At 37.3% G+C, this 27,473-nt stretch overlaps 1 protein-coding gene across 1 annotated transcript; it reads left to right on the top strand.

Annotated features, from left to right (window-relative positions):
* The first annotated feature begins 7,922 nt into the window (after positions 1-7,922).
* LOC119797924 (ubiquitin-conjugating enzyme E2 Q2-like) lies at positions 7,923-25,686 on the top strand. The gene is made up of 13 exons (XM_038307192.1): positions 7,923-8,613; positions 9,006-9,110; positions 11,782-11,904; positions 13,479-13,532; positions 13,782-13,922; positions 14,384-14,468; positions 16,565-16,625; positions 16,706-16,796; positions 16,892-16,950; positions 17,086-17,134; positions 17,276-17,371; positions 18,538-18,604; positions 22,762-25,686. Exons 1-13 carry the CDS (start codon positions 8,455-8,457, stop codon positions 22,791-22,793), a joined length of 1,122 nt encoding a protein of 373 aa, XP_038163120.1. The 5' UTR covers positions 7,923-8,454; the 3' UTR covers positions 22,794-25,686.
* The last annotated feature ends 1,787 nt before the right edge of the window (positions 25,687-27,473 follow it).

The following is a 27,473-nucleotide window of genomic DNA, read 5'->3' on the forward strand; positions in this document are numbered from 1 at the left end:
ACAAAACAATCAGCTTGATTAGAAAATTGCTGCCTCCTAGTGACACATTACAATTTGCTCCGAAACCCTAAAATGAGGTATTAGATCATCCTGAGAGATTAGAAAACTGGAGCCGTCATGCTGCCCTTTCCTAATGCCAACACTGGTGTTGTCACGCAGAAATAATAAAAGCTGAAAATCACACGAGATGATTTGTTTTTGCTGTCTGGGATAAGATGGGGTGACAATGAAGGGATTTAATTAACTTTTCATCTTGGGCAGATGGAGGAGATAAGAGTGGGATAAATCACAGAGGACACCATCTATTTACCTTTATGCCACAAGGACACAAGCCAAGCTCTGACAAACAACCATTCAGCAGCAAAATCATAAAACTATGGTGAAAGGCCATCAGAATTTAACAACAGCGATTTATTTTCATTCTGGAGTTTGATAAATTGGGAATTTTCTTTTGTAGAAAACTACTGTAACTTCACTTTTTTTTACTTCTACATGCTCATATCATTTATAAACATAATGGGTGAAATTAACGGTAACAGCAGCAAGAAAATAAACTTTATTTTACATGTTATTTTTCAACACCTTTAAAAATTATGTTACAATTTGTAGACTAAAATTGTCAATACTTAATAATACTTAATAGTCAGTAATATGATATTATCAAGTCTTGCTTTTGTATAAAAAAACAAAACATAAACAGCAGAGCATGTTAGAAATAACCTCTCAGAATCTAACATCAATATAGCAGAATATAGCGGGTTAACTGCGCTAGGAAGGTTTTTATACTGCTGCTATGTTTTATAATACAACCTAACAGTTAAATGTGGTTCCTCACAAACTTATCAATCTACAATCAATGCAGGATTGCTGCTCTGTAAGCAGAAAGGAGTCAATCTGCCACTAAAAAGCTAATCTTTATCTAATAATCGTGTCTTAAATCAGTAGCTGAAATCTTACCATGTAAAGTATTCCTGCTCTTGTTTACAGTTTTTCATATCACATGTTAATACATTTCTATGGTTTATGTTGTAGTGCAAGAAAACATTAGCTTAGTTGTAAACAAAAAGAAGAGTTATACCTCACAAATTACAGTTGCTTTAAATCAAAGTTAACCTAAAGTTATTGGAAACAGCAATTGAAGTGGATAAATTGATATAGTAACATTTTCAATTTAATTCAGTAAAAAGGTGCTGTATTAATCCCAGATTATTAGAATGTCCATTTCAAAGTCATGATATATTTAGATATGAAAAACAGTCGATTGTTGGGAACAGATTTGACTTTGCTCCTCTTTAACATTTTCCGTATGGAGCTTCTTTGTTTTCTACAAAAATTTGTGTTGATCTTTCAGCACCAGCTTTGTTTTTGCTGACCGCAAACCTCTGAAATGAATGATTATGTTTGCTAGCCGGGAACCTTGACCTTTCCAACGGAGCTATTACAATAATAAATCCCTTGACAGCATTCAACACAGCAAAATATTGAAGTAGATTCTGAGAGTTTATCACATCCGGATGCAATTTTCTACACTGTGACTTTATCGGTCAGCATCCCTGGTATAAATGCTGAAAAACACAAGCAGCAGTTGGCTTATTTTCAGAGGGAAAAGGTTTAGGTCAGAGGACAATCGTGTCTTTGGTTAACCTCTGGTAAGCCTTTCTTACATCAGGCCTGGTTCTACTTGATGTTTTATCAACTTTGTAGGAGTGTGTCAAACAACATTTCATTTAACCCCCTCAAAACCACCAATCCTTCTGTTATCCTTCATCATTACACGTAATATACAAACTGGGTTATTCTCTTTTCTCACAAATCTGAGTCATGCATGCAGAAACATTTGCATATATATATATACACTATATTGCCAAAAGTATTTGCTCACCTGCCTTGACTCACATATGAGCTTAAGTGACATCCCGTTCCTAATCCATAGGGTTCAATATGACGTCGGTCCACCCTTTGCAGCTAGAACAGCTTCAACTCTTCTGGGAAGGCTGTCCACAAGGTTTAGGAGTGTGTTTATGGGAATTTTTGACCATTCTTCCAGAAGCGCATTTGTGAGGTCGCACACTGATGTTGGACGAGAAGGCCTGGCTCTCAGTCTCCGCTCTAATTCATCCCAAAGGTGTTCTATCGGGTTGAGGTCAGGACTCTGTGCAGGCCAGTCAAGTTCATCCACACCAGACTCTGTCATCCATGTCTTTATGGACCTTGCTTTGTGCACTGGTGCACAGTCATGTTGGAAGAGGAAGGGGCCAGCTCCAAACTGTTCCCACAAAGTTGGGAGCATGGAATTGTCCAAAATGTCTTGGTATGCTGAAGCATTCAGAGTTCCTTTCACTGGAACTAAGGGGCCAAGCCCAGCTCCTGAAAAACAACCCCACACCATAATCCCCCCTCCACCAAACTTTACACTTGGCACAATGCAGTCAGACAAGTACCGTTCTCCTGGCAACCGCCAAACCCAGACCCGTCCATCAGATTGCCAGATGGAGAAGCGCGATTCGTCACTCCAGAGAACGCGTCTCCACTGCTCTAGAGTCCAGTGGCGGCGTGCTTTACACCACCGCATCCGACGCTTTGCATTGCACTTGGTGATGTATGGCTTGGATGCAGCTGCTCGACCATGGAAACCCATTCCATGAAGCTCTCTGCGCACTGTTCTTGAGCTAATCTGAAGGCCACATGAAGTTTGGAGGTCTGTAGTGATTGACTCTGCAGAAAGTTGGCGACCTCTTCGCACTATGCGCGTCAGCATCCGCTGACCCCGCTCCGTCAGTTTACGTGGCCTACCACTTCGTGGCTGAGTTGCTGTCGTTCCCAAACACTTCCATTTTCTTATAATACAGCTGACAGTTGACTGTGGAATATTTAGGAGCGAGGAAATTTCACGACTGGATTTGTTGCACAGGTGGCATCCTATCACAGTTCCACGCTGGAATTCACTGAGCTCCTGAGAGCGACCCATTCTTTCACAAATGTTTGTAAAAACAGTCTGCATGCCTAGGTGCTTGAATTTATACACCTGTGGCCATGGAAGTGATTGGAACACCTGATTCCAATAATTTGGATGGGTGAGCAAATACTTTTGGCAATATAGTGTATATATATATATATATATATATATATATATATATATATATATATATATATATATATATATATATATATATATATATATATATATATATATATATATATATATATATATATACACACAATTAAAAAATAAATCATATCATTCAGCTGAGTGAAAACTAAACTCTGGGTAGTCATATAGAAGAACTATTGGACTTATGGTTTTATATCTGGCCCTCATTAGCTAAAGAAAATATATGCTGTCATAAAATAGAGGCATACGTTCTTTTAAAGGACTCAAAGTGGCTAAAACTGCTTAACAAATAGGAGTGAGGTAAATACTGAAGCAGTGTGCTGTTTGTAAAGGAAATTATTAAATTACATTTTCTTCATTTCATGGCTTCAACCAGCCCTTTAAAAACTTGATGATGCTGAAGTGGCCCAATATAAAAATGAATTTGATGCCTCTGGCAGGGAGTAGTCCGAAGTGATAAAACAGGCTTAAAAGTTTGCCTTCTACGGCCCTATGTGCTGCCTGCAATCCATTCAATTTTGTCTAATTACATCCAGTCTCCTTCCTGTAGACCTAACGCCATCTTCCTTGGATTAGGGCCAGTTGGCTTTCATTATGAAAGAGCATAACCTTTCCAGTTTGTTTTTTTTGTCATAGAAAGGAAAAAGCATTTCTCAGCATATATAGATAATGCAGAAATATATATCCCATCTTTTTATATATCTAAAACCTACCAACATTTAATCTTTTTGTTTAGGCAAGCCCTACAATTACAACTGAGTAAATGTCCTTAGGTTGTAAGTCTGGCTAAACTCTTTTCAGTACACACTGCAACACTGCACCCTACTGGGCATCAAATATTACTGCCAAATACACAGGATATTCTATGGTAGAAATACAGGCTATGACCTGTTCAAGGAAGTAATCCTTAAAGGAATAGTACACCCAAAACATGATTAGCCTTCATTTTCTACTCACCCCCATGCTGAACAACACTCTGGAGTACTTTTTTGATATCTCAAATGCATCCGGAGATCTGGGAGGCTTCTTGCTGTCTGCTGACATTCAAATAATGGAGGTCTATGGCGCCCGAGGCAGAAAGGTCCATAAAAGTCCACAAAAAACGTGTCAATATTCCTCCATACTGCTCGTCCAATGTATCCCAAGTGTCCTGAGTGGGTAGCGTCCATAATTTACTCGAAACGAAGTCATTTAGAATGTTTTTAGAGCATAAACAGTAGTGTATAGGATTTCCTAAAAGCGTGTTCACGAGTCTACGGAAACCGCGGCAGACCAAACCAGATGAAAGTGCACATTCAGCGTCTGCTCTGCCGATAATGCAAGCATAGAAGAAGAAATGTGCTGTTTACCTGTGCAAAGAAAGAAACAACGAAAGAAAAATGTCTGAGGACTTCAGTGTTGAGGAAGAGCATGAGTTCTTTGCCGAGCTGAATGCGCACTTTCGTCTGGTTTGGTCTGCCGCGGTTTCCGTAGACTCGTGAACGCGCTCTAGACATTTATAATCTCAGCCATCCAAGAAAAAAATAGCACACTGCCTTGTTGCTAATCTATAAAGTCTTTAAAATACCTTAATGAAGAAGAAAAAAGGAGATAAGAAATAGTCTGTTAAGACTTATCTGAGGTCTTCTACGGAGATTAATAATACGGTCAGGAAACACAGAAAAGCTTGTATCTAGTAAATTCTCCGGATCCTCCCTGAGGACAGCATTTCCACAAGTAGTATAAATTTCTGCATCTACTGATTTTCTTTTCTTTTCTAATGTCTCTTTAACCTGGCTTTAATTAGATTTGAAGTCATATTATTATTATTATTGAGGTGATGGTGGCTCAGGAGGTAATGGTTTGTGCTGTAGCCGGTGGGTTACATGGTTTGAGCCCCCTCCATGTAGCAAGGTCCTCACCAACGGTTAAGATCAGTACCTCCTTAAAGTATGTTAGCATATCATTTTGTACTAAGCGTATTAATATAAAACTGAGGAAAAAGAAAAAAAAGGTTAAATTATGCACCATTAATCTTTAGATGACAATAAACTACTTTTGTTGTCCAACTCTCCATCCATCTTGGTCTATCAAAAAATTTTAAAAGGTTTTCTGTAAAGTTAAGGACCAAAGATGTGTTATTAAACAGGAAACTGGCAGAAAACCCAGGTGGGAACTACATAGATCAGCAAGGCAACAACTGGTATGGCTGGTATGCATAGTTTTCATACCAACCCGGTGAGTTTTGAGAAGTAGGAATTTTGATCATGCTACTCATGCCCTCACCATGGCATGAGTAGCATGAGAAATGAAAGCCACAGAAAAGGAGGGTGTTAAGGATCTTTCACTGTTTGCCTTGGCTCTCTTTAGGGCCTTCACTTTATCAATGATCTGAATAGTGAAGTGGGATATGCTTGTCTTAAGCGCTTGTGTTAACAACTGATGCGATGTTCAGCGGGTGGGTGGAGTGGTTGGTCTTAAAGCATCAGGGGCTGACTTCCACAGATGCAGAGCTTTTGACAATGATGTGGACAAGGTCATTGGTGTGAGAATTCAAACACCCTTTGAATCAGGCCTTGCCAAGATGAATGATGGCTCTGCTGCATACATTTATGTTCCACTTTATATTTTGATTTGGCAATCTTGATTCCCCTCCACAGCAGAGCTGTTGATGAGCAGTGGAGTGTGGTTAGGCTGGTTCTTCCTGAAGTTGACGATGATCTCCTTCATTTTTTCCACATTCAGGTTCAGGTTGTTATCTCTGCACCAGTCCACTAGAAAGCTAGTGGACTGGTGCAGTCCTGGTTGTTGTCATCTCTGATGCCTAACACCATGGTGTCATCTGCAAACTTCACGATCTGATTGGTGGTGATCCTGGGGGTGCGGTCATGTGTCAATCATATGTTTAGCATGATTCTTCATAGACAAGATGGATGTTTCCATGGCTGGATCAGTAATAGGCAAAGAGCTCTACTTCATATCAGGCACCAGCAAGGTGGAGACAGAGTACTGGTAAGGGTTGGAATCCTTAAAATAAGCCGGTTGGACCTTTTTGGGTTGAGGATGGGCTCCAGCTCAATCCCAAATCTAGTGCCTGTTTTTAGAAGACACTTTCCATGGAGGTGCTGCATGTGGGTTGCGAAAGTTTTGGTTGATTAGACTTTTTTTTTATATTCCCCACTGCATTTTTTTTCCACTAATTGAAATGTCTTTAAGTATACATTAACATGAATTCAACACACTATAGTAAACAGATAAATGGAGGCAGAAGATGTCTTTCAGTCATCAATGCACACATTCAGCTCTTTCAAGCTGGGCATCGTTTCATTTACAACACCTGTCCCAGCAACCAGGAATCAGAACCAGAAAAACTTAGATAATTCCAGGGCGAAATTACTTTCGTTACTTGAATACATCTACAATAGAGTGACTATAGGACCAGTTTGATTATATATATTTCATACAATTTATATATTTAGGGGGTCCCCGCTCCATCTTGCCATCAGCTTGGGGGACCTTGGCCTGGAAAACGTTGAGGACCCCTGCTTTAAGCAGTGGTATAGGAAAAAGTCTACATCTTTCAAGAAGATCATGATTTTCAAGCAAGATGATGCTCCTTCGCCTGCATCGTAATACTTCACTGTGTCGACAGCTAATAAAGGCCTTACAGCTGAAAGACGATGATGTGGTCTCCTTCTTCACCTGACCTAAGCCCAATTGAAAACAGGTGGCCCTTTATGATGAAGGAAAGCAGAACACATCACTGATCAGAGACTGGGAGGCTGTAGTTGCTGCTGCACAAAAACGATCAACAGATCAAAAACCTGACAGAGTGAATGGATGGAGGGCTGTTAACTGTTATTCAAAAGAAGGGAAGCAACTTTGGTCATTATGTTTTTTTTATGTCAGAAATGTTTTGTTGTTTGCTTATTATTCTCACTTAAATGGATGAAAATAAACAAGTGAAACTAAATAATTGCATAATAATTCTGCACACTAATAGCTGCCCGATATGTACACACATAGATATTCTCCTTTGAAAGCCAAAATCTCACTTTTACTTTCCTAAATTCAAGTTTGAGGTTTAGTAACATTTAGAATTTACCAATATCACTGTAGCTGTTCAACATCCATCCATCCATTTTCTGACACTCTGGGGGTCAAGGGGGTCGCTAGGGGTGCTGGTTCCTGTCTCCAGCTGTCTACGAGCAAGGTACACCCTAGACAGGTCGGCAGTCCATCGCAGGGCAACACAGAGGCAAACAGGACAAACAACCATTCACACACAATAAACCTAACAGTCATGTTTTTGGACTGTGGGAGGAAGCCGGAGTACCCAGAGAGAACCTACGCATGCTCAGGGAGAACATGAAAACTCCATGCAACAAGACCCCAGGCTGGGAATCGAACCCACAACCTTCTTGCTGCAAGGCAGCAGCTACCCACTGTTGCACTGAGCAGCCCAACTGTTCAATAATATAATATTAAATATTGTGTTTTCATTGCTACATGCAAAAAAACATAACAAAAAAAAACAAACCTGCAAAATAGAAAAAACAAATCTATATTCTATTAATCTATGTTGACTTTTATATCTTGATAAAGAAAGTACTGAAATATTGATACTGTGTTTGATATATTATTATATCTTGAAACACATTAATGAGTGGTAATTAATATAAGCAGTAAAACAATCTCTGCAGAAGGATAATCCACCTAATATAACATTCAAACAAAGGTTAAACCACATAATGTTCTGTCATAAACTTTAATTTTCTTACACTGATGAAGTGGGAACGCGCTGCATTGTGGGATTGTGCAGGAACGGGGAGATTGCCAAACGCCATCTTTAAACCCCACTAGAGGCCAGCCACAGTCACACAGGGATGAAAAACACTGCACTTACAGCAGGATATTGACTCAGATCGTAAAGATAGTCTCGTAGTTTCCTGCTCCGTTGCACTTTAAAGAACTGCCAGGACAGGATTGGGAGAAGACGACCAGAGGACAGCGTTAGAACATTTAAATGTTGTTAAACATAGACGGGGAACAACAATAGACGGAAAGACAACAACAACGCTAGCAGTTTGCTAAGGACTGCGCTGTTTCCAAACGCAAACCAGAGGCTAGCTAGTGCTAGCTAATTCATTAGCAAATTGTTTTTGTTTTTTTTCGAATACCGTAGAATTTATCCGAACAAGAGTTTTAACTGTTGGATATTCCGCTGAACCCTGCGGCTGAGTCAGCCATTATCTAGTTTATTTAAGACCAGTTTCCCCTGAAGTTTATGTGGCGCTAGCTAGCTAAAAGCTAAGTCCTGACTTCTCGCCCTCCCCAGCGGCCCAGCCGGAGATGAGTGGAAGATGTCGGTGTCGGGGCTGAAGGCCGAGCTGAAGTTTTTGGAGTCCATTTTTGATCCAAATCACGAACGATTCAGGATAATTGATTGGAAGCCCGACGAGCTAAGCTGCCAGTTTAATGTAACTGGAGAAAAGTTGCTTATTATCCACTGCAACATTACGGTAAGTAGTCAAAAACTCGTGTGTTTTGGGGGGTTTAGCTCGTAATACTCTTCCCCTGATGCTACTTAACGAACAAACGTTAGATTATTAACCTCTTAAATCAATCAAGAAGTTAAAGCTATGAATCCATAATCTCTCGGCGTTTACTAAATTGTCTTTTCAGAACAGTTTGAAATGTGAATATAAATGTTTTTGGACTAGCATCAGGCTAACGATGCGCACTGCTTTTGAATGTCGTCTCTGATATTCATCAGTATTCTTCGTGCATTTTCTAAAGGTGTAATCCTGCGACAAAACCATGTTTATATACATATAATACAGTATATGTATATTAAATATGTTGGGCGTTTTTATTTATTATTTTTTAATCTCCTGTTGTTTTTTGTTTTCAGGAATCTTATCCATCTACGCCACCAATATGGTTTGTGGACTCTGACGATCCGAGCTTGGCCCAGGTTCTGGAGAGGCTGGAAGATGTGAGGAAAGGAAGCACCCTGGTAGGAAAGGTTCACCTGAACACCTCAGCCTATTGAGAAAAGTTCAAGATGTCAGTGCTTATTGTCTTAATCCGAATACACCTTAATATTCAGCTCTAAGTGGGTTAGAATGTGAAATATCCTTTAAAAATAAACGTAACTTACAATAAATGTCTTATTTCTACCCCCTTTCAAAATGTTTTCATGGTATTCCGGAGGTATATGCACATTGACTTATCTAAACTGCTGCATTGAACAAGTTCTAACAGTGCTTCTTTTCTTTCTAAGGATAATCGGACAAACTGTCTGTTATGGTTCATTAGGATTCAGATACTTTACACATTCTGTTCATACAGGGGCTGATTATATCTCTCTGTCTTTGGTCCTTTACATCAGAAAACTCTGAGTTAAATTTAAGACTTTTCTCACATGTTGTTAGGAAATGATTCATAGTTACATTCTTTAATCTGCTAATTGTCCACTTTAAGGAGATGGTATGTGACTACAGTCAACCATCCCTCATTGCTATGCTGCTTGGTCCATGGCCATGAAATTAAACGTATTAGAAGATGTTAGTGTTGGAATTAGAAATTAGAAATCCAACACAAATGGTGTGAAAAATGAAATTGACAGATTAGATTTTTCTTTTTAATAATTTCATGTGAAATTTAGAAGCTGAGCTAAACACTAGGGATTTAAAATGTATTATCTTTGACATTGGTTATTTCTAAACACATCGGGCTGATCTTAACACCCAATATTAATCTTACTCATGTTTTAGTGGGAGTGTGTGTATATATATATATATATATATATATATATATATATATATATACATATCTCAGTCATTTTGAAATGGCTTTTAAATTCCCCCAAAAATTATTTCCACTAACATCATATACCATAAACCCTATTGAATCTTTTACATACAAAAATTTTGTTTTTTTCACTTAAACACACATTAAAGTGCTAATAATGATTAGAAAAAAAAGGAAACTGCAGGTAGATCCTGTGTGACTCACAGACATTCACCTTTGGATGAAAGAAAAAGCATTTCTTCTTTTTTTTTTAAAGTTCTTAAGTTTTGATTTGACAAACAAAACTAACGAAATCAGCTCTTTTTGTTCAAAGCAGAAGATCTCTGTGGACGAGCAAAAAGTAAAAATAGGATTATAAAAGAGAGGTTTAAAAATACATCTGTTGTTCTAAAGCTACTTGAAACCTGATTCTCCTCACTGCTTCAAGAGAACCGTCTGATTAAAAAGTGAGAGGGAAAAACTGCTTGTTTTTAATTGGGTTAAAATGTCAAGTCCTTCTTACTGCACCAGTCCTCATAATGCCTCCACTTTAGGCCTACTGGGCTTATAGATGTTATTTCTGGTTCATTAATGCTGAGGGTTGTACAATTTGTTTGCCTTTATTTTATTTCTTTTTCTATAGTAACCAAAATGGCATGAAGCGTCTTTTCTGTTGTTCTGTTGCCAGTTTTGAGCTGCAGTAGATGTATGCCAGATAGAAAGGAAGTATTTTTTTTTTTTGTAAGTAGATAAGATCTTTTTTTCTGCACACAGATGTCTTGGTGGGGCAATTTTTGAGTGCACCAATTTGCAAAGACATACTAGCTGGTAGCCGACTAACCTTTAAGAGTGAATACTAGCATTTAAAATGTTGTATAAAGACAGTGTCAGTATCACTTCACTTGAACTTGGTCAATGAGGGATTTTACTGAATGCACTTATTTTTCAGTTCAACATTTTAGTTTAGATCCATATAATTAGAACAAATATTACAAGAAACTTTGGAGCTGAAACTGTTGGTGTTTCCGGACACTACTGACATTTTATTCCAGTTATGGAATTACCAATAACATAGCTTTCAATTGCATAAGGTTATTATAAAATAGTATTCACATATGTTTATGCCTTAAAGAGATCATGCAAGTAGATGGTAGCCTTTAAAGGTTTCAGGTTCAGTTGTTGACAATACTAGATATAGAAACTTTTGTGTTTATACCAGGGCAGGGCGATATGGGCTTAAAATTTTATCATGCTATTTTATGGTAATATTGATGATTTTGGGGGTTATCTCATTACCTCTTCAGTCTTTTTCAAATAACTTGTTGTCTTTGAGCCAATATAATCATATCTCCACAGATACTGCTGCTGAAAACTATACAAATTTGAAAAAGGTTTATTCAGGAAGAACCAGTTACATAAAGAAGTGTGATTTATATGACTTAACACCTCTCAGTGATCCTTTTTAATCTGTCAAAAAACAAAAACAAAGAAGAGGAAAAAATGTTATTTTGACAATTTATCAAGTGTTTTAAAATAGTTTTTAAACTATTTAATTCAAAGTAACCATTAGCCACCCCTAGTTTATACCCTCGTAAACTTATTTTTGAATGTATTTTCAAACTCTAGGGTCATCCTGCTTCATATTCTCATGTACTGAAATGAAATAGCTTCTAAAATTCACATATTTGCAAAAAAACAAACAAAACAATGTAATCTCTTACTGGTTACAGTGACAAGCCTTTGGATTTGTAAAAAATAAAATATTTTTGGAATAAAATATTCACACTATATCTTAGGTAGTGACTTCTGCTTTTTAGATGGGCTATTAGTGGCATTTGCAAACCTGATCGGTTTATCTAAATCTTTATCTCTGTCGTTGTTCTTTTCCCCTCTAGCTTTTGCAGCAGTTAAAAAAACTGATTTGCGACCTTTGTCGGTTGTACAACCTTCCTCAACATCCTGATGTAGAGATGCTAGACCAGCCCCTGCCTGCAGGACCAGTGGGACAAGACCGTAAGGTGAGTGTCTCCAGCGTATACTGGTGAAACCAGGGGGCTGCTTTTAATTCACTCCCAATTTTAAAAATATCCCAGTAATTCTTACAGGGCTTCAGTTTGGTTAATATTACTATTAAAAATGGTAAATCTGTTTTACCTCCCCTAGCATATAAGCAAATTAGGCACTTGCAAGGTTTTCATTTTATTAGAGAGTTGTTATATTACTTTTTAGGGTGTTCAACAAGGAAATTAATAATATCCTACATTAATTTCTGTTTCTGTAGGTTTAAGCTTAGTCTATTTGAATTACTCTCCTTTAACAAAAGTTATTGCTGAAGAAGAAAAATTAAGTTATTCTGCTTTATGTATTTGTGCAGATAACCTCACCTAAACATGACTCATTGTGAGAATATTTGGTTAAACAGATTTAAAGTAATACAGAAAGCATTCTGTGTGTGTGTTGGTTAGAGCCATAAAGGAAAGAAAAAGCTATAGATGCTGTTGATACTGATGATTATTCTAATGATAAAAAGGGATATTTAAGCTGCAAAAAAAATCATGAGTCCTGTGGTTTCCACATATATTAATTAGACTGATGAAAGCCACGACAATAAGTGGTAAATCTGCTTGTGATGTTCCTGAAACTATGATTATATACTAATGTAATAAATGTGTGGTTTATTTGAACAAAGTTCCTGTAACTTAATTTATTATACATTTCAAGAAGTGAAATTTTAAAACAGAATGGGCAGTGTTCTAAAGAAGGGTTTTAACATTGAGGTGTTTTCTTTTTTCAGACCATCAACCAGATATAGATATAGAAGATAAAGATCAGGCTAAATACAAAAGACAGTAAAAACAATCTAATTTAATTCATCAATGGGAAAAACAATACAAAATACAAAACCTAGTGATATTTGGAAGTATAATGGCCTCCCTGGTTAACTCATAAATTTGCTGTGATCACTTTCAATATCCATAGCCAGACCTGTAGGATCAGGTAATCACTTAAACCTTCCATATCTGATAACATGAATCACTATAAGCAATCCCCAGAGCTGAAGAGATTTAACTGATATGAGACAGTCATTCAGATTTTTCAGTTCAAAGTCATTTCTAAATCCTTGGTTTCCAGAGAGAAATGGTGAGAACCATTATCCACGATTTCAACAGGAAAGAAAGAGGAAGTGAATGAAAAACCAAAATACCGTGTGGAAGCTTGTCATCAGTGTCTAGCCTATACAAGTGAAAGGATTCAATGTTTATGTTGAAAGTAATTTATTTCCAGATATTTAAATATATAAAATCTTGATCTAAAACATTTAACTATGACAAAAAGGCAGTAGCAAATGTGTAAGAGGGCATCATATGATCAATTCAAACTGAGTCACGACACAAATTTGAAAGTCAGATTAAAGTCAAGATTTTTTCTTAAGCCTAAATGCTTTGTTATATTTTCTTCAAGACTTTTGTTTTGTAAATGTTGTCGGTCAGAAACTATACTTTTTTTTTTAATCGGGGGTTTCATTAGATGGACTCATTAGCTGTCTTGCAGACTAAAGCAGTTTTCTTAAAACTCTTGTTTGTCTGTGCAGCATGGGACAGAGGAGGTCACGTCTGAAGAGGAAGAGGAGGAAGAGATGGGGGAAGTAAGTTATTATCTCTGGTCTAAACATGCTGTCTGCTCTCCTTGCTGCCTTATGTCTTTATGTGAATAGTATTCTTTTGATATTATTCAAATGTTAGAAGTTGTGCTGATGTTTATATAATGTATTTCTGTTTTAGTCATTGTTGCTCAGAAGGATAAGTAGATTTCATTAGTTTGTTTTTACCTGTTACCCACACTCTACTCTAATGGGCAGTTATCAAATATCTTAATGTTGATAATGACTTGTCAGGATATCGAGGACCTGGACCACTATGAAATGAAAGAGGAGGAGCCAGTGGATGGGAAGAAGTCTGAAGACGACGGGATTGAGAAAGAGAACTTGGCGATCCTGGAGAAGATCCGAAAGAACCAGAGACAAGACCACTTAAATGCAAGTCCTTGTTTATTTGCCTCTAAATGTAGATATTTTACATTAGTTTCACATAACGTTTAAATACAGATCAATAGTTTCTAAAATTTTAATTGTATCTATTACATTTTGTATATCCTCAATGTATGGTAATGTCACCTGCTTCTATGAAGTTTGAGTTCTCATTTCCAGTTTTTGCATTTAAGGTAGCAACATGTGTTGAATTTACCTTAGTTTCATCAAAGATCTCTAATAATCTCTATAATCATTCAGATTATGTTTTTGAAATGAGTCCAAATAGCCTTTAACTTGTAAATCAATCACTTTTGTGTCATAACCCAATTTTGTTTCAATAAATATATTTGTTGTCGATTTCTAAAGTAGTTCAATGATGTAGAGTAGATATCATCAGCCAGAGCAGCAAATACATTCTTCCTCTCAAATGTTTTGTACAAATGTTTTTGTTGTGTTGAATTTTGCAGGGAGCTGTTTCTGGTTCGGTCCAGGCTTCTGACCGTCTCATGAAGGAACTTAGAGAGATCTATCGGTCTCAGAGTTATAAGACAGGTATGTACAGCACATGAAGCTTTTCCTCATGTGTTAATTGAAGGAAATGGTTCAAATATGCAGAAATCACAGAGACCTTGTTCTTTTCTCTTCCTGACTATTGAATGCTCTACCTCATAGTTGGATGAGGAATTTTGCGTTGACTTTCCTTTTCTTCTTCCAGAGTTCTGTTAACCTCATCTGAACTTCCAAAGTTGGTAGAAATGTATTACATCTGAAAAGCAAATTGTTTCATTACGTTAAGGTCTAATTATTAGCAAGATTTTATGGGTTTCCTTCACTTTATACATTTCAAAACAAGCAGGAATACCACAGTTCTGCAGGATTATATCTCATACTCCAGCATCTCTCTGCCAGGCTTTCTGACCAAACAAGCTGACAGAGATCTAAAGTAGACTGGGAACTTAAAGGAGGTGGGCTGGGAGTGCTTATGAGCAACAGATGATGTCATCGGGGACGTGTTACTGTGAAGATTTTTTAGTAGAGCCCAGATATTGCATTGTGTGCAGTTGTTTTTCGGCCATATTATTTGCCCAAACAGTTCACCAATGATCTATAAGTAACAGTTTACATTCCACCTTCTGCCATTGCCAGAGACTGCATTGTCAGGTCCATTGTTGCTTAACTACAGACACAAAAGCCAATTCAATTTGTGGCAATTACTGATAATTTTAATCACAGTTCACTCTCTGCTACACTTCCAACGTTCCAACAGTTACTCTAACAGTTACCGCTGTGCCTGAGACAACAAAACTTTGGAAACAAACAAGCAGCTATCAGAACCCCCTGCAGTTTGCTTGTCATCATGGAGTTGGGAGTTAATGATGCCATCATACAACTGCTTTAACAAACCCACTGTCATTTAGACAAAGCAGGCAATACTGAAGGTCCTGTTCTCTTTTCTCTGTTGCATTTAAAACACACCCTGACTTACATTGTGAGAAACCTCAGAAGACTCAGGTGGAGGCATCGACAATCCCCTGGAGCAAAGACTACCTGACAAACAGACTGTTAGACTGAAGGGTTAAATGTGTAATCAAGTAGTTAGCAGTACAGGAGCAAAACAGGGGGCGGTACTCTGTCCATTCCTTTTTACTCTGTACACGTCTGACTTCCAGTACCAGACAGAGTCCTGTTACCTGCAGAAATACTCAGATGACTGTGCAGTCTTTGGGTGCATCAAAGATGTGAAAGAGGCTGGGTAAAGAGAGTTGGTGAACTGCTTTGTGGCATGGCGTGGTAACAATCATCTGACCCTGAAAAACAAGGGATATGATTGTAGATTTCAGAAGAAACGGGAACGGGAAGTTGAACCCTGTTCAAATCATGAGAGAAGAAATGGAGTATAATTACCTTGGTGTTCACCTTAACAACAGTAAAGGACAGAGCAGATTGTACTACCTAAGGAAGCTTAGGTCATTCTGCATTTACAACAAGATGCTGCATATCTTCTATAAGTCTGTTGTGGAGAGTTTGTGTCTTTCTCCATCTTTTGGGGTAACGGCATCAGAGCTGATTGCTTAAAAAAGCTCAACAAGCAGATAAAGAAGGCTGGCTGTGTTCTTGAAACTCTTCTGGAACCTTTGGAGATTATTTAGCAGAGAAGCATTCTTCATAACTTTATAAAGACTATGGAAAACAGCATTCTTTTCAAATGATTTTTTAAACAGTGTATTCAAAAAGAGGCTTTTCCAGGTCTCTTGCAAGACAGACCACTACAGAAGACCCTTCCTGCCTACAGCTATCAACACCTACAACAGCAAAAATCCTGAGTTACTGCAACATTTCATTTTATTAATAAAATATTTTTGAATTTGAAAATGGCTTGTGTCCATTGTACAACAATAGGCATTAGGAACTGCAGACTCAGGTGATATTTCTAAAATAAAAAAAGAACTTCACTTCCTTTTATGCAAATGCTTTTCTGTTGTCAAAAGTACATTTGGAACAATGGATCGGATGATTCAAAGCATTTGGTTCATTAAATATTTGATCATTAATGTCTCTAAAATTAGATACATAGTAATAGTTTCTGATTGAAAGTTTAAATATGATTTATAAGTTGAGTGCTTCTTAATGTAATTTTCTTTTTGCAGGGATTTATTCAGTTGAGCTTGTTAACGACAGTCTGTATGAATGGCACGTCAAACTGAGAACGTAAGTACCTTAATGTTGTTCATAGTGTCTTCTGTCCGGTTTGATAAAGGCACGGTCTAACTGGCTTATTGTCTCAACAGGGTGGATCCTGATAGCCCTTTACACAGTGATTTACAGGTCCTAAAGGAGAAGGAAGGAATGGACTACATTTTATTAAACTTCTCATATAAAGTGAGCCAGACTGATTTCATTATAAATGTCAATATTTAGAAATGTTAGTCTTTGAAGTCTTTTAATGAAATCGTTTTTTCTGGTTGCCTTCACAGGATAATTTCCCCTTTGATCCACCTTTCGTCAGAGTAGTTTCCCCAGTGCTTTCCGGAGGGTAAGTTCTGTGGTTTGATGGACTCTTTGTATTTTCTTCCACTGTCATTTTTCATCATCAGCCTTTTGCCCTCATTTTCTATTTCAAGAAGAAAAGCTTAATTAGTTTCTTAAGTTATAAATTTCTCTCCCTTAGTTACGTTCTTGGAGGAGGCGCCCTATGTATGGAACTTCTCACCAAGCAGGTATGGTTTAAACTAGAAGTTATGCTTATTTGATTAAAGCTATAATGGAAATATGTGATGTAATAATCCATTGATTGCTTTGTTTGTTCTTGAACATCTATTACCTTCTCTAACCTGTTATTAATCTTGTTTCTTTTTTAGGGCTGGAGCAGTGCCTATTCCATTGAGTCTGTCATCATGCAGATCAATGCCACTTTAGTCAAAGGAAAAGCCAGAGTGCAGTTTGGAGCCAATAAAGTGAGTCTGAACTGTTTCATACAAAACATAACTTAGGGCAGCAACTTTAGAGAAGGAAGCGAAGAGCAATCAAATGAACTATGAACCAGCTGTGGCTGCCATAGTTATAAAAACTGAGCCAGTAAAGAGAGTAGACTTTAAATAAGATAAAAGTCAAAACACAGTTGACAGACTGCTTGCTATGTCTTCAAATCCAACGTTAAAATACATTTTAGGCTGATTCTTAAAGAATTTTAAAGAAAAAAAATGTTTTAAACTTGCCTTTTGTATGTTTTAAAAATAATTTGAATATTATATGATAATCTCCTAATTGATGAGACTTTGATAAAAAAAAAAACATGGATTTTTGAGGCTTGCTGTACTGTAGGTGGCATTTAGGTTTTTTTATTTAAACAAAGAAATTATGTATAAGATTAATTCATTTTTCAAATGGTGAAGGAGGAGTTATTTAATCCTGCTAATGATGGTTGTTGACAAATATTCATTATGGTTCAATGATCAAGTGTAATCTCACAGGGTAACACTAACAGTGTAATAAGATGGAATTAGCCGGTTAATTTGTCACGTTATCTGTTCAGCAAGCCAGTTGGTTACTTAATAGACATGTGACTTATAGCTTCCTACCTGCTGAGTGGAAGGTTAGTGTGTGATAATTTTAGTTGCAACACCATCAATGTCTTATGTGACCAATATAGTGACTGACACATTATCTTCCTGTTTGGAAATATTTCTAGAGTGTACTTGTAGACTTTGGTCACTCTGAGATTATTATAAAGGACTATAAACCAAATAAATTATATGATTTGAAGGACGACATTCACCAGTAGGTGTGAAAATGCTTGTGTCACATGATGCTTCTCGTGGATTGAAGAGTTCAACGTTTGAAAAACAAGGAAACAAAAACTGAAAACATGTTTTTTGATTTTTTTTTTTACTTTAAATTAATTTGGTAATTTTATTTTCATAAATGATTTAGATCTTAAATTTAAATAATGGTGGTCTCAGGAAGTCACAGAGCTCAACAAAAAACGCATTAAGTTGCTGTAAATAGAATTTTCTCCACCGATAAACATTTCTTCAGTGCTTATATAGTGCTGTAATTTCACAGCTGTGCTTAGCTTCGCCTCTGCTTACAGCTCTGCTTCTATTTTCTTCTCTTTATCCAGAACCAGTACAATCTCGCCAGAGCACAGCAGTCCTACAAATCCCTGGTTCAGATTCATGAAAAGAATGGTGAGTATCTAACCCCAGAGTTTCCTTCCTTCATTTTATTGACCTTGTATACGGGAACCAAGCATGCATACCGCTTAGAAAGACATTGTTCCGTGTTAAACTGTCTTTTTTATAGTGTTTATAAAAATTCTATTTAAACCATATAATGTACATATAAGTTTACACCATCGCAATGATAGATTTAAATAGAATACATGTTCAGCTGTAACTGCATTATAAACCTTTTGGCTGCGCTGATACAAAAACAGTATGTGAACTATTTGTGTGTTCTGAAAAAGATTTTTAAAGTAGGAGCCCAATGTGCTGTATGTTCAGGCATTTTTAATTTGATCAAATTTTTACTTCCTGGTGCTCCTGCATCGGGTTAGATACCCAATGTGTTCCCGTATAAAATGTCCATCTACGGATAGAAATAAGCAAAAAAGCAAACAAAAAAAACATATTATTTCAGGGGGCAGGCATGGGTATATATGAACAAAATGTGTGTATCATAGAGTTACAGCATGAGTGAAACTTATTTATATTTTCTTATTTATGAACTCTACATCTTAAATAAATTTAAGAATATCCAAATAACAGTTTATTTTTTTAAGTAATGAGGCAAACCTTCTGCAGCATGCACTGCTTGTGTTATTATAAACGGCTGTGTGTACACTTTATTATTTACTGGTCCGTGCGGTCCCGGCCGGGTTTTAAATGGGAATATTTGTGGGTAACGTGACGGGTCTCGGTTCTGAACTCTACTGGTGCGGGCGGATACACTTTTGAAAAATCTGACCCGAGCAGGACTTTAGCAGCTGCTTTATTAGCCGAATTTAATTGTTGCATGTTTAAAGCTGAAGTTTAAGTTTAAATACTGTTCCTTGTTGGGTAAAGCAAGGTAGTAAGCTTTAAAGTTTTGTTTTTAGTTGTTTTTTTTTTTGTTTTTTTTTCACTTGGGAAGCAAGTTGATGATTCAAGCATCATCATTACTGGTTAGATATTTGTAAATAATCAAAGCTCTAAACATGTCCTAATTATTGTGTGTACAGTGTCTTTGCAAAGGTTTTGATTACCCCACAAATGTTTCATAGTTTTCCATGTTACTGTCTGCAAATTTGTTTTATATTTTGTTGCTGGAAAAAAAAAGCATCCCCACAGATAAAATGTGCTGTCCTCTATCTTGCATGTGACAGACGGATAAAGAAAAACGCTTATGATGATTAGAGGCAGTTAATCATTATGTGCTGCTTCCTTCTTCCACATAAAATCAAAATAAAAAGATTTTTAGTATGTATAAAAAATTTTAAATTGTAGGGAAATCTTATTTAGATGTCAAATCATTCTGGCTTAAACATGTATATTAATATACTTATCAGAAATTTAGAAAATTTCTATTAAAAAAAATAAATAAAATCCTGTCCTAAAATCTGTTTTTTTTTTCGTCTTCTAATGCAGGCCAGTTAGTTATACGTCAGCCTGTACACCTAAATTCGGCCAATCATACAGGTGCTGGTCATAAAATTAGAATATCATGAAAAAGTAGATTGATTTCAGTAATTCCATTTAAAAAGTGAAACATGTATATTATATTCATACATTACATACAAACTCATATATTTCAGATGTTTATTTTGTTTAATTTTGATGATTACAAATGACAACAAATGAAAATCTCAAATTCATCATATCAGAAAATTAGAATATTACTGAAGACCAATAAAAACAAAGGATTTATAGAAATGTTGGCCAACTGAAAAGTATGAACATGAAAAGTATGAGCATGTACAGCACTCAGTATTTAGTTGGGCCTCCTTTGGCCTGTATTACTGCAGCAATGCGGCGTGGCATGGAGTCGATCAGTCTGTGGCACTGCTCAGGTGTTATGATAGCCCAGGTTGCTCTAATAGTGGCTTTTAGCTCTTCTGAATTGTTGGGTCTGGTGTATTGCATCTTCTTCTTCACAATACCCCATAGATTTTCTATGGGGTTAAGGTCAGGAGAGTTTGCTGGCCAATTAAGAACAGGGATACCATGGTCCTTCAACCAGGTACTGGTAGCTTTGGCACTGTGTGCAGGTGCCAAGTCCTGTTGGAAAATGAAATCTGCATCTCCAAAAAGTTGGTCAGCTGCAGGAAGCATGAAGTGCTCTAAAACTTCCTGGTATGTGGCTGCGTTGACCCTGGACCTCAGAAAACACAATGGACCAACACCAGCAGATGACATGGCACCCCAAACATCACTGACTGTGGAAACTTTACACTGGACTTCAAGCAACGTGGATGAAGTGCCTCTCTTCTTTTCCTCCAGACTCTGGGACCTTGATTTCCAAAGGAAATGCAAAATTTACTTTCATCAGAGAACATGACTTTGGACCACTCACCAGCAGTCCAGTCCTGTTTCTCTTTAGCCCAGGCAAGACGCTTCTGACGCTGTCTGTGGTTCAAGAGTGGCTTGACACAAGGAATGCGACAGCAGAAACCCATGTCTTTCATACGTCTGTGTGTGGTGGTTCTTGAAGCACTCACTCCAGCTGCAGTCCACTCTTTGTGAATCTCCCCCACATTTTTGAATGGGTTTTGTTTCACAATCCTCTCCAGGGTGCGGTTATCTCTCTTGCTTGTACACTTTTTTCGACCACATCTTTTCCTTCCCTTCGCCTCTCTATTAATGTGCTTGGACACTGAGCTCTGTGAACAGCCAGCCTCTTTAGCGATGACCTTTTGTGTCTTGCCCTCCTTGTGCAAGGTGTCGATGGTCGTCTTTTGGACAACTGTCAAGTCAGCAGTCTTCCCCATGATTGTGTAGCCTATAGAACTAGACTGAAAGACCATTTAAAGGCTTTTGCAGGTGGTTTGAGTTAATTAGCTGATTAGAGTGTGGCACCAGGGGCCATCAATTTTGAACCTTTTCACAATATTCTAATTTTCTGATATGATGAATTTGAGATTTTCATTTGTTGTCATTTGTAATCATCAAAATTAAACAAAATAAACATCTGAAATATATGAGTTTGTATGTAATGTATGAATATAATATACAAGTTTCACTTTTTAAATGGAATTACTGAAATCAATCTACTTTTTCATGATATTCTAATTTTATGACCAGCACCTGTATATCAACGGTCATCTGTTAATCACATTTTTTCGGCCACAGCATCTTGATTCATATGTCGCAGCTAATATACGCAATCTTTGAAGTAAGAAATAAGAATCCTTTTCTTTCCAATTGAGTTCCGTCCCAGTGTTCACAGGGATGGACGTCTGTGTCTTCAGCAGGCGTAGAGCTAACAGAACTGGCAGCGTTGCGAGGCAAGCGCTCAAACATGTACGGCTGGAAGCCTTCTACACCAAAACAAGCTTCTGCCGCCCTGGCGTCCTCTTCCACAACATCTTCGTCCCCGTTTTCCTCCTCTAAATAAAAAATGTATGAAGGAGGAGACTCTTCTACGACCTCTACTGTCCTCTTCTTGCATCTTTCAGCTGTCCATAGCGTTCCTTGAGAGTATCATTTCTAAGTCAACAATTAAGTGCTACTTGGTTGCTAACTGGTTAGCAAGATGCTTCTGAGACACCGGCTACAGTCAAACTTGCTTGCGAACGTTCCGTCACAACAATCCCGCCCTCTTGATAAACGACAAATCACATTCACTTTATGTGTAACTTTTTGTGTAAAGTCGTGCACCACTCGGGCGGATTCCTAACTGCACGGTTGGAACGTCCGTTTCCTTGCAACTTTAAAATGTATAAATACATTTGAGGCACATTGTTAGTTCATGTCGTGTTGTTTGATTTTATCCATATATACATCTTCCATGACTATATGAAGACGATCTGTGGATACAGAAACGGACTATAAGCCCATTGAGTCTCCATTGATGTTAGAGCTTTCTGACTTTGGGAGGAAACGGAAAAACCTCCTTTTTTTAAAATTAATTATTTTTGTTTTGATGGTTAAAGGCGAGTATTCGTTATATATTCAGAGGCACCATGCTGACCTTTACAACTGTATATAGACAATATAAGGGTTTAGTTCTTACCAGTAAGAATGGTCAAAGGAGTTTTTACGAACATTTTATTTGAACCAAATCTAAACTTTAAAATCATAAAACAATGTAAAGTGTACGTTTTGATGATTATAGTTTTTTTCTTAATCTTGCTGTTTGTTTTTTCTAGGCTGGTACACACCCCCGAAGGAGGATGGCTAATAGAGACTGTTGCCTTTCCTGCATTGGGACCACATGTCTTAGATTATTTTACTTTGCGACCAATATTGTTTTTATCCTTCTAGTAATATTATTCTCTCTCATTGACAGTTTACATTTGAAACCAAATTCCTATTTTAATTTCTAGCCAAAAAAAAAGGCACATAGCTACGGATACCTTCACCACCACCTGAAGTTGGGACACCACCGTTGCTGGCATTGACCTCCTTTCTTCAGATACTCATCTCTAACTAAATCTCTGCGATCTAATGTTTGTATTCCAAGTCCCATCAAACTGGCAGACTAAATTGTGCAAACTTGCCCTCGCGTTTGGCTCTGAGGCGTGCCCAGGTTACTCCGGCTTTGAGTGTAAAAGGTGTGGCATGGCTTTTCTTCCACTCGTGGCACACTGACGCTCCAGTTGCCACACCCTATCTCTCTGACCTTAAACTGGATGTCAGACTGGCATGCATCATTTCCTAATAAGATGGAGTGATGGCTTGGAAGGACCTTGAAAATGCTGGTGGTAGGGAAACTTTGCCTCTGACTTCCACGAATTACCGCCCGCCCTAATATTGCGCTCATCTTTTTAATGACCTTCAGTTTTGGAGGGAAAAAAAAAAAAACCAGAACGCTTCTTCTAAGGCTAGTTTGCATTTTCCCCTCATGCCTAAAGCTTAAAGCCCTTGGTAAGGGCAGGAATATACACGGACTACTGCAAGGTTTTGTGGAACAGGCTGTTATGAGGATCAACTAGCTGCTGGCTTTTTTTCAGATGTGGAGAAACCCACCAACATAATCGCAACCAGCAGCTGGAAGAGGATGAGGCTTGTTTGGATCACTTCACACTGTAACAACATCGATTTTAACTCCACTGTAAACATGTAAATTTGTATTTCTGCTAAAGGATTTAAATGTTTATAATGTAACCTTGTGTAGGTCTTTGGCTGAGCAGAGACTGTATTACTGAATTCTTTGACCATAACTTTCAGGGCCCTTACAACCTCTTGAAAATAACCTAAAAGAGGGAAAAAAACGGATACCTCTGAAGTATCTGAAGGAAGTGAACCAGGTCCCTCTAAAAGCCGAATGAGTACTGTAGGTATTTTAGATTTAAAATCCAGATCTTATTTTTGGGTAACCTCATCTTTTGTCGGTAGCATACCAGAGGTTTATCCACTCAGATCACTCCGACAAACTGAACCTCACTCTTGCTATGCAGCGGAGGGGACACATTTTCAGACACACGCACCATTTATTTAACTTAATACATTTAGAACAGACTTGTTGTCACCTTCCAAGTTCTTAAAGCTGGTTCACTTTTTATTTACATCACACTTTAAAAGCTGGCTGAGGTGAAAGCAACCTTTACCTCCTGACTTTTCTTTGACCTCAGTGCTGCTGTAAAATGCAGCCAAAGTTGCAGATTCACAGCAATACTCTTCTCCGTTTTAATATTTTCACGCCCAGAATGATCACCCTGGGGTCTGTTCTGTTTCCACAATATCTGTTCAGGTTTAATAAAGATGTGTCGTGCTTTGCCACAGGAAAAAAAAACAACAACAAAATGAACTCGAGCTCGTCCCATTACCACTTCCCTAGTTTGATATTCATGACCACTCTCAGCGTGCTGAGGCTTTGATGTAATATGCAGAAAACTGTGGAGCATTCCAGTTAATGCAGTGACATGTTTTCCTAGTTGTTCTGTGATTATGTGCATTTTTTTCTTTTAACTAAATCATCCTGATAACCAGCGTAGAAGGCTTAGTTTGACAATTTCCTGCAGTGAATCCTCATTTCTGAATTAAATTTTTCTTCTTTGGGGGGGTGTTCCAGAGTGACGGCTAACCAGATTGGTTTAGATAAAGTTTGTTCATGTTCTGCTCATCTGGCATTTGCTTTCCTGCAACATTGGTTTTTAGATAAAGCAAACTACCAGACCATAGGCATGATTGTTAGCTGTTGTGACGTGTTTGTAACGTATTATTCATCCCATTCTGCTCACACTGTTTAGCCCCACCCTTTGCATTTTCTGGACGAGCAAACTCAGGAATTCATACTGCACACTCAACTTTGCTTAAGATTGGTCCCGGCCGTGTCTGATGGCCAGATTGAATGTTTTTTTCTCCCTCCCTGTTTTTGTTAAACTACACCCGAGTTTTACCTTTTAGACCTTGTAAAGAGTTTTTCTCGCTGCATTCCACACATTATCAAGACTAAAGATTGCTAATGAATTGTTCAGAAAGATCAGACGTTTGAAGCAGACATTACTCCCATCCTGGGCTTGTCGAAAGGTTCAGAAAACTGCTGCCCTTTCCCTTTGATATTGCTGTTTTTTTGCATGTCAGTATAGTAGTTGGTATAACCTCCCCCCCCTCCCTCTCATATTGTGGGAAACAAAGTGGTTGTTTGGGGTGGTTATAAAGGACTAGAGATATAATTAGTTGTGGTTTCCCCACTGCATCAGTGCAGAAGTGAGATACAGAGACGTGTGGGCTGGTTATCTTTCATCCTCGGCCTGCCTTTATCATTTAGATGCCAGGTTGATTCCAGTGAATAACAGCATCTGAGATTTATGTGAAAGACGTACATGAGGTTGATTTTTTTTTTTTTTTTTTGGGAGTATTTGTGAAGAGCAGCTTCTCTTAAGCCAACACATTTATGACTAACAAGGGCGTCTCGGATGCATTGATCTGAGGCCTGAACGAGCCTGATATTGAGCTCTTTACCTTGCATCATTAACAGCGGTGGCCGGGTTATAAAGTTATGCACTGTAAGCATGCTTTGGTTTCTTTTTCTTTTTTTTTTTCCTATTGCAAGGGTGATTTTGACAATGTAAAAACAACAATTTGTAAACTTGCATCAAGTTTATGAATAAAGACTTTTATGAAATAAATCTTATTTCTGTTATTTGGGGAATCTAGAGATCGCGTCCTATTGGAAACAGATTCACGGTAAATTATCCACAGTCGCCAACATGTTTATTCCAAAAAGGAAATCTGTTGTATTTTCTGTTAAATGTCATATTGTCCAGAAAATGTAAATGTCTAACTTTGATCTATATCCAGTAGGGATGCACCAGTATCGATACTGGTTTCTGTATCGGGCCGATACCTGTGTTAAGTACTAATAAAAGCAGCCTGATACTCTGAACAGAAACCACTTCTATAATTGACAAAGATGAAAACGATGAGGTTTAACCTCGCTGCAGCTGCCAATAGACCCTTCCATATTGGTCAAAAAAACCTTCTCTACTGCAACTAAGCTGTACTGGATCCAAGATATTTTTTTGATATTTATTTATTCATTCATTTCATTGAATAAAAAAAAAACAGCCTATCAAATTTTTGATATACTAAAAAATAAAAAATACACCTCCATCCATACATACCTACATATCCATCTGTATACATTACATACATTACAGACATACTACATATGTATTTCAAAATTTTAAAACAAAATGAAATGAAAGGCAGCAGAAAGAAGAAAAAAATCTTATATCTGCCCCTTTTTTTCTCAGCTCTGAAACTAAACAGGGAAAAAAATGGTTATCTTCTGCAACAAAAACAAAGTCAGTCGTCAATCTCAACTAAACAACGATAGTATGAGCTCACTTTATACTATTACATACTTCTTCAAGAATCCAGTCTTTAACATTCTCTTAAACATGTGCAGTGATTTGGCATTTTTAACATCATTTTGTAGTTCGTTCCACAGTTTGACTCCTTGTATCGAGGTACATCGTTCTTTCAAACTGGTTCTGAATTTGGGTTTCTTAAAAATCTGTGTCCCCTTAAGGTTATAACTGCTCTCTCTCTTTGCAAAGATTTTTTGGATGTTTGAGGGTAATGTATTTAGGTGTGCCTTATACATAACTAACAAAATATTATAATCAACTAAATCATAGAATTTTAATAACCTCAATTTACAAAACAATATATTGGATGGGTATTTGCCATGTTTTCGAGTAATAACTCTTATAGCCCTTTTTTGCAAAACAAAAACCGATTTTGTACTAGTATAACATGCCTTTCCCCATACCTCAACACAATAGACCAAGTGTGGAACAATTAATACATTATACAACATATACAGTGCATGATCGTTCAGAAAATCCCTTACTTTATAAAGCACTGCATTTGATTTGGCTATTTTTGTTCTTAAATAATTCAAGTGGGATTTCCATGTTAATCTCTCGTCAGTAATCACACCCAAGAACTTCACCTCACTAACTCTACAAATCTCTACACCATCAACTTTAAATGGAATATTAACAGTTCTTTGTCTCCTTGTAAATAACCTATTTGTTTTATCCAAATTTAAAGATAATTTATTAAGTTTAAACCATTTTTGTATTTGCATAAATTCTGTTTGCATTTTTTCTAACATCCATTCTATATCTGTACCTTGACAAAAAAAAGGGGTATCATCCGCAAATAGGACACATTTGAAAAACTCTGACACATTTACCAAGTCATAAGATAAGTCTGACTTTGTCAACTTGCCGTTTTAGGGAATGAGACCAAAGCTTTTTCACTTTGGCAAAGCTTTTCTTCTAGGACTTCTATTGATTCTTGGTATCAGCAAGTCCCAACAGTTAGTACTTGTACTGGATTAAAAGGAATATGGTATTGGGCCATATCTAAATTACCTTTCTTGCTGCTTCATCTGCAGCTGGCT

The sequence above is a fragment of the Cyprinodon tularosa genome, unplaced genomic scaffold, assembly GCF_016077235.1.
Source record: "Cyprinodon tularosa strain WSP-4 unplaced genomic scaffold, ASM1607723v1 ctg602, whole genome shotgun sequence".
Taxonomy (NCBI): Eukaryota; Metazoa; Chordata; class Actinopteri; order Cyprinodontiformes; family Cyprinodontidae; genus Cyprinodon; species Cyprinodon tularosa.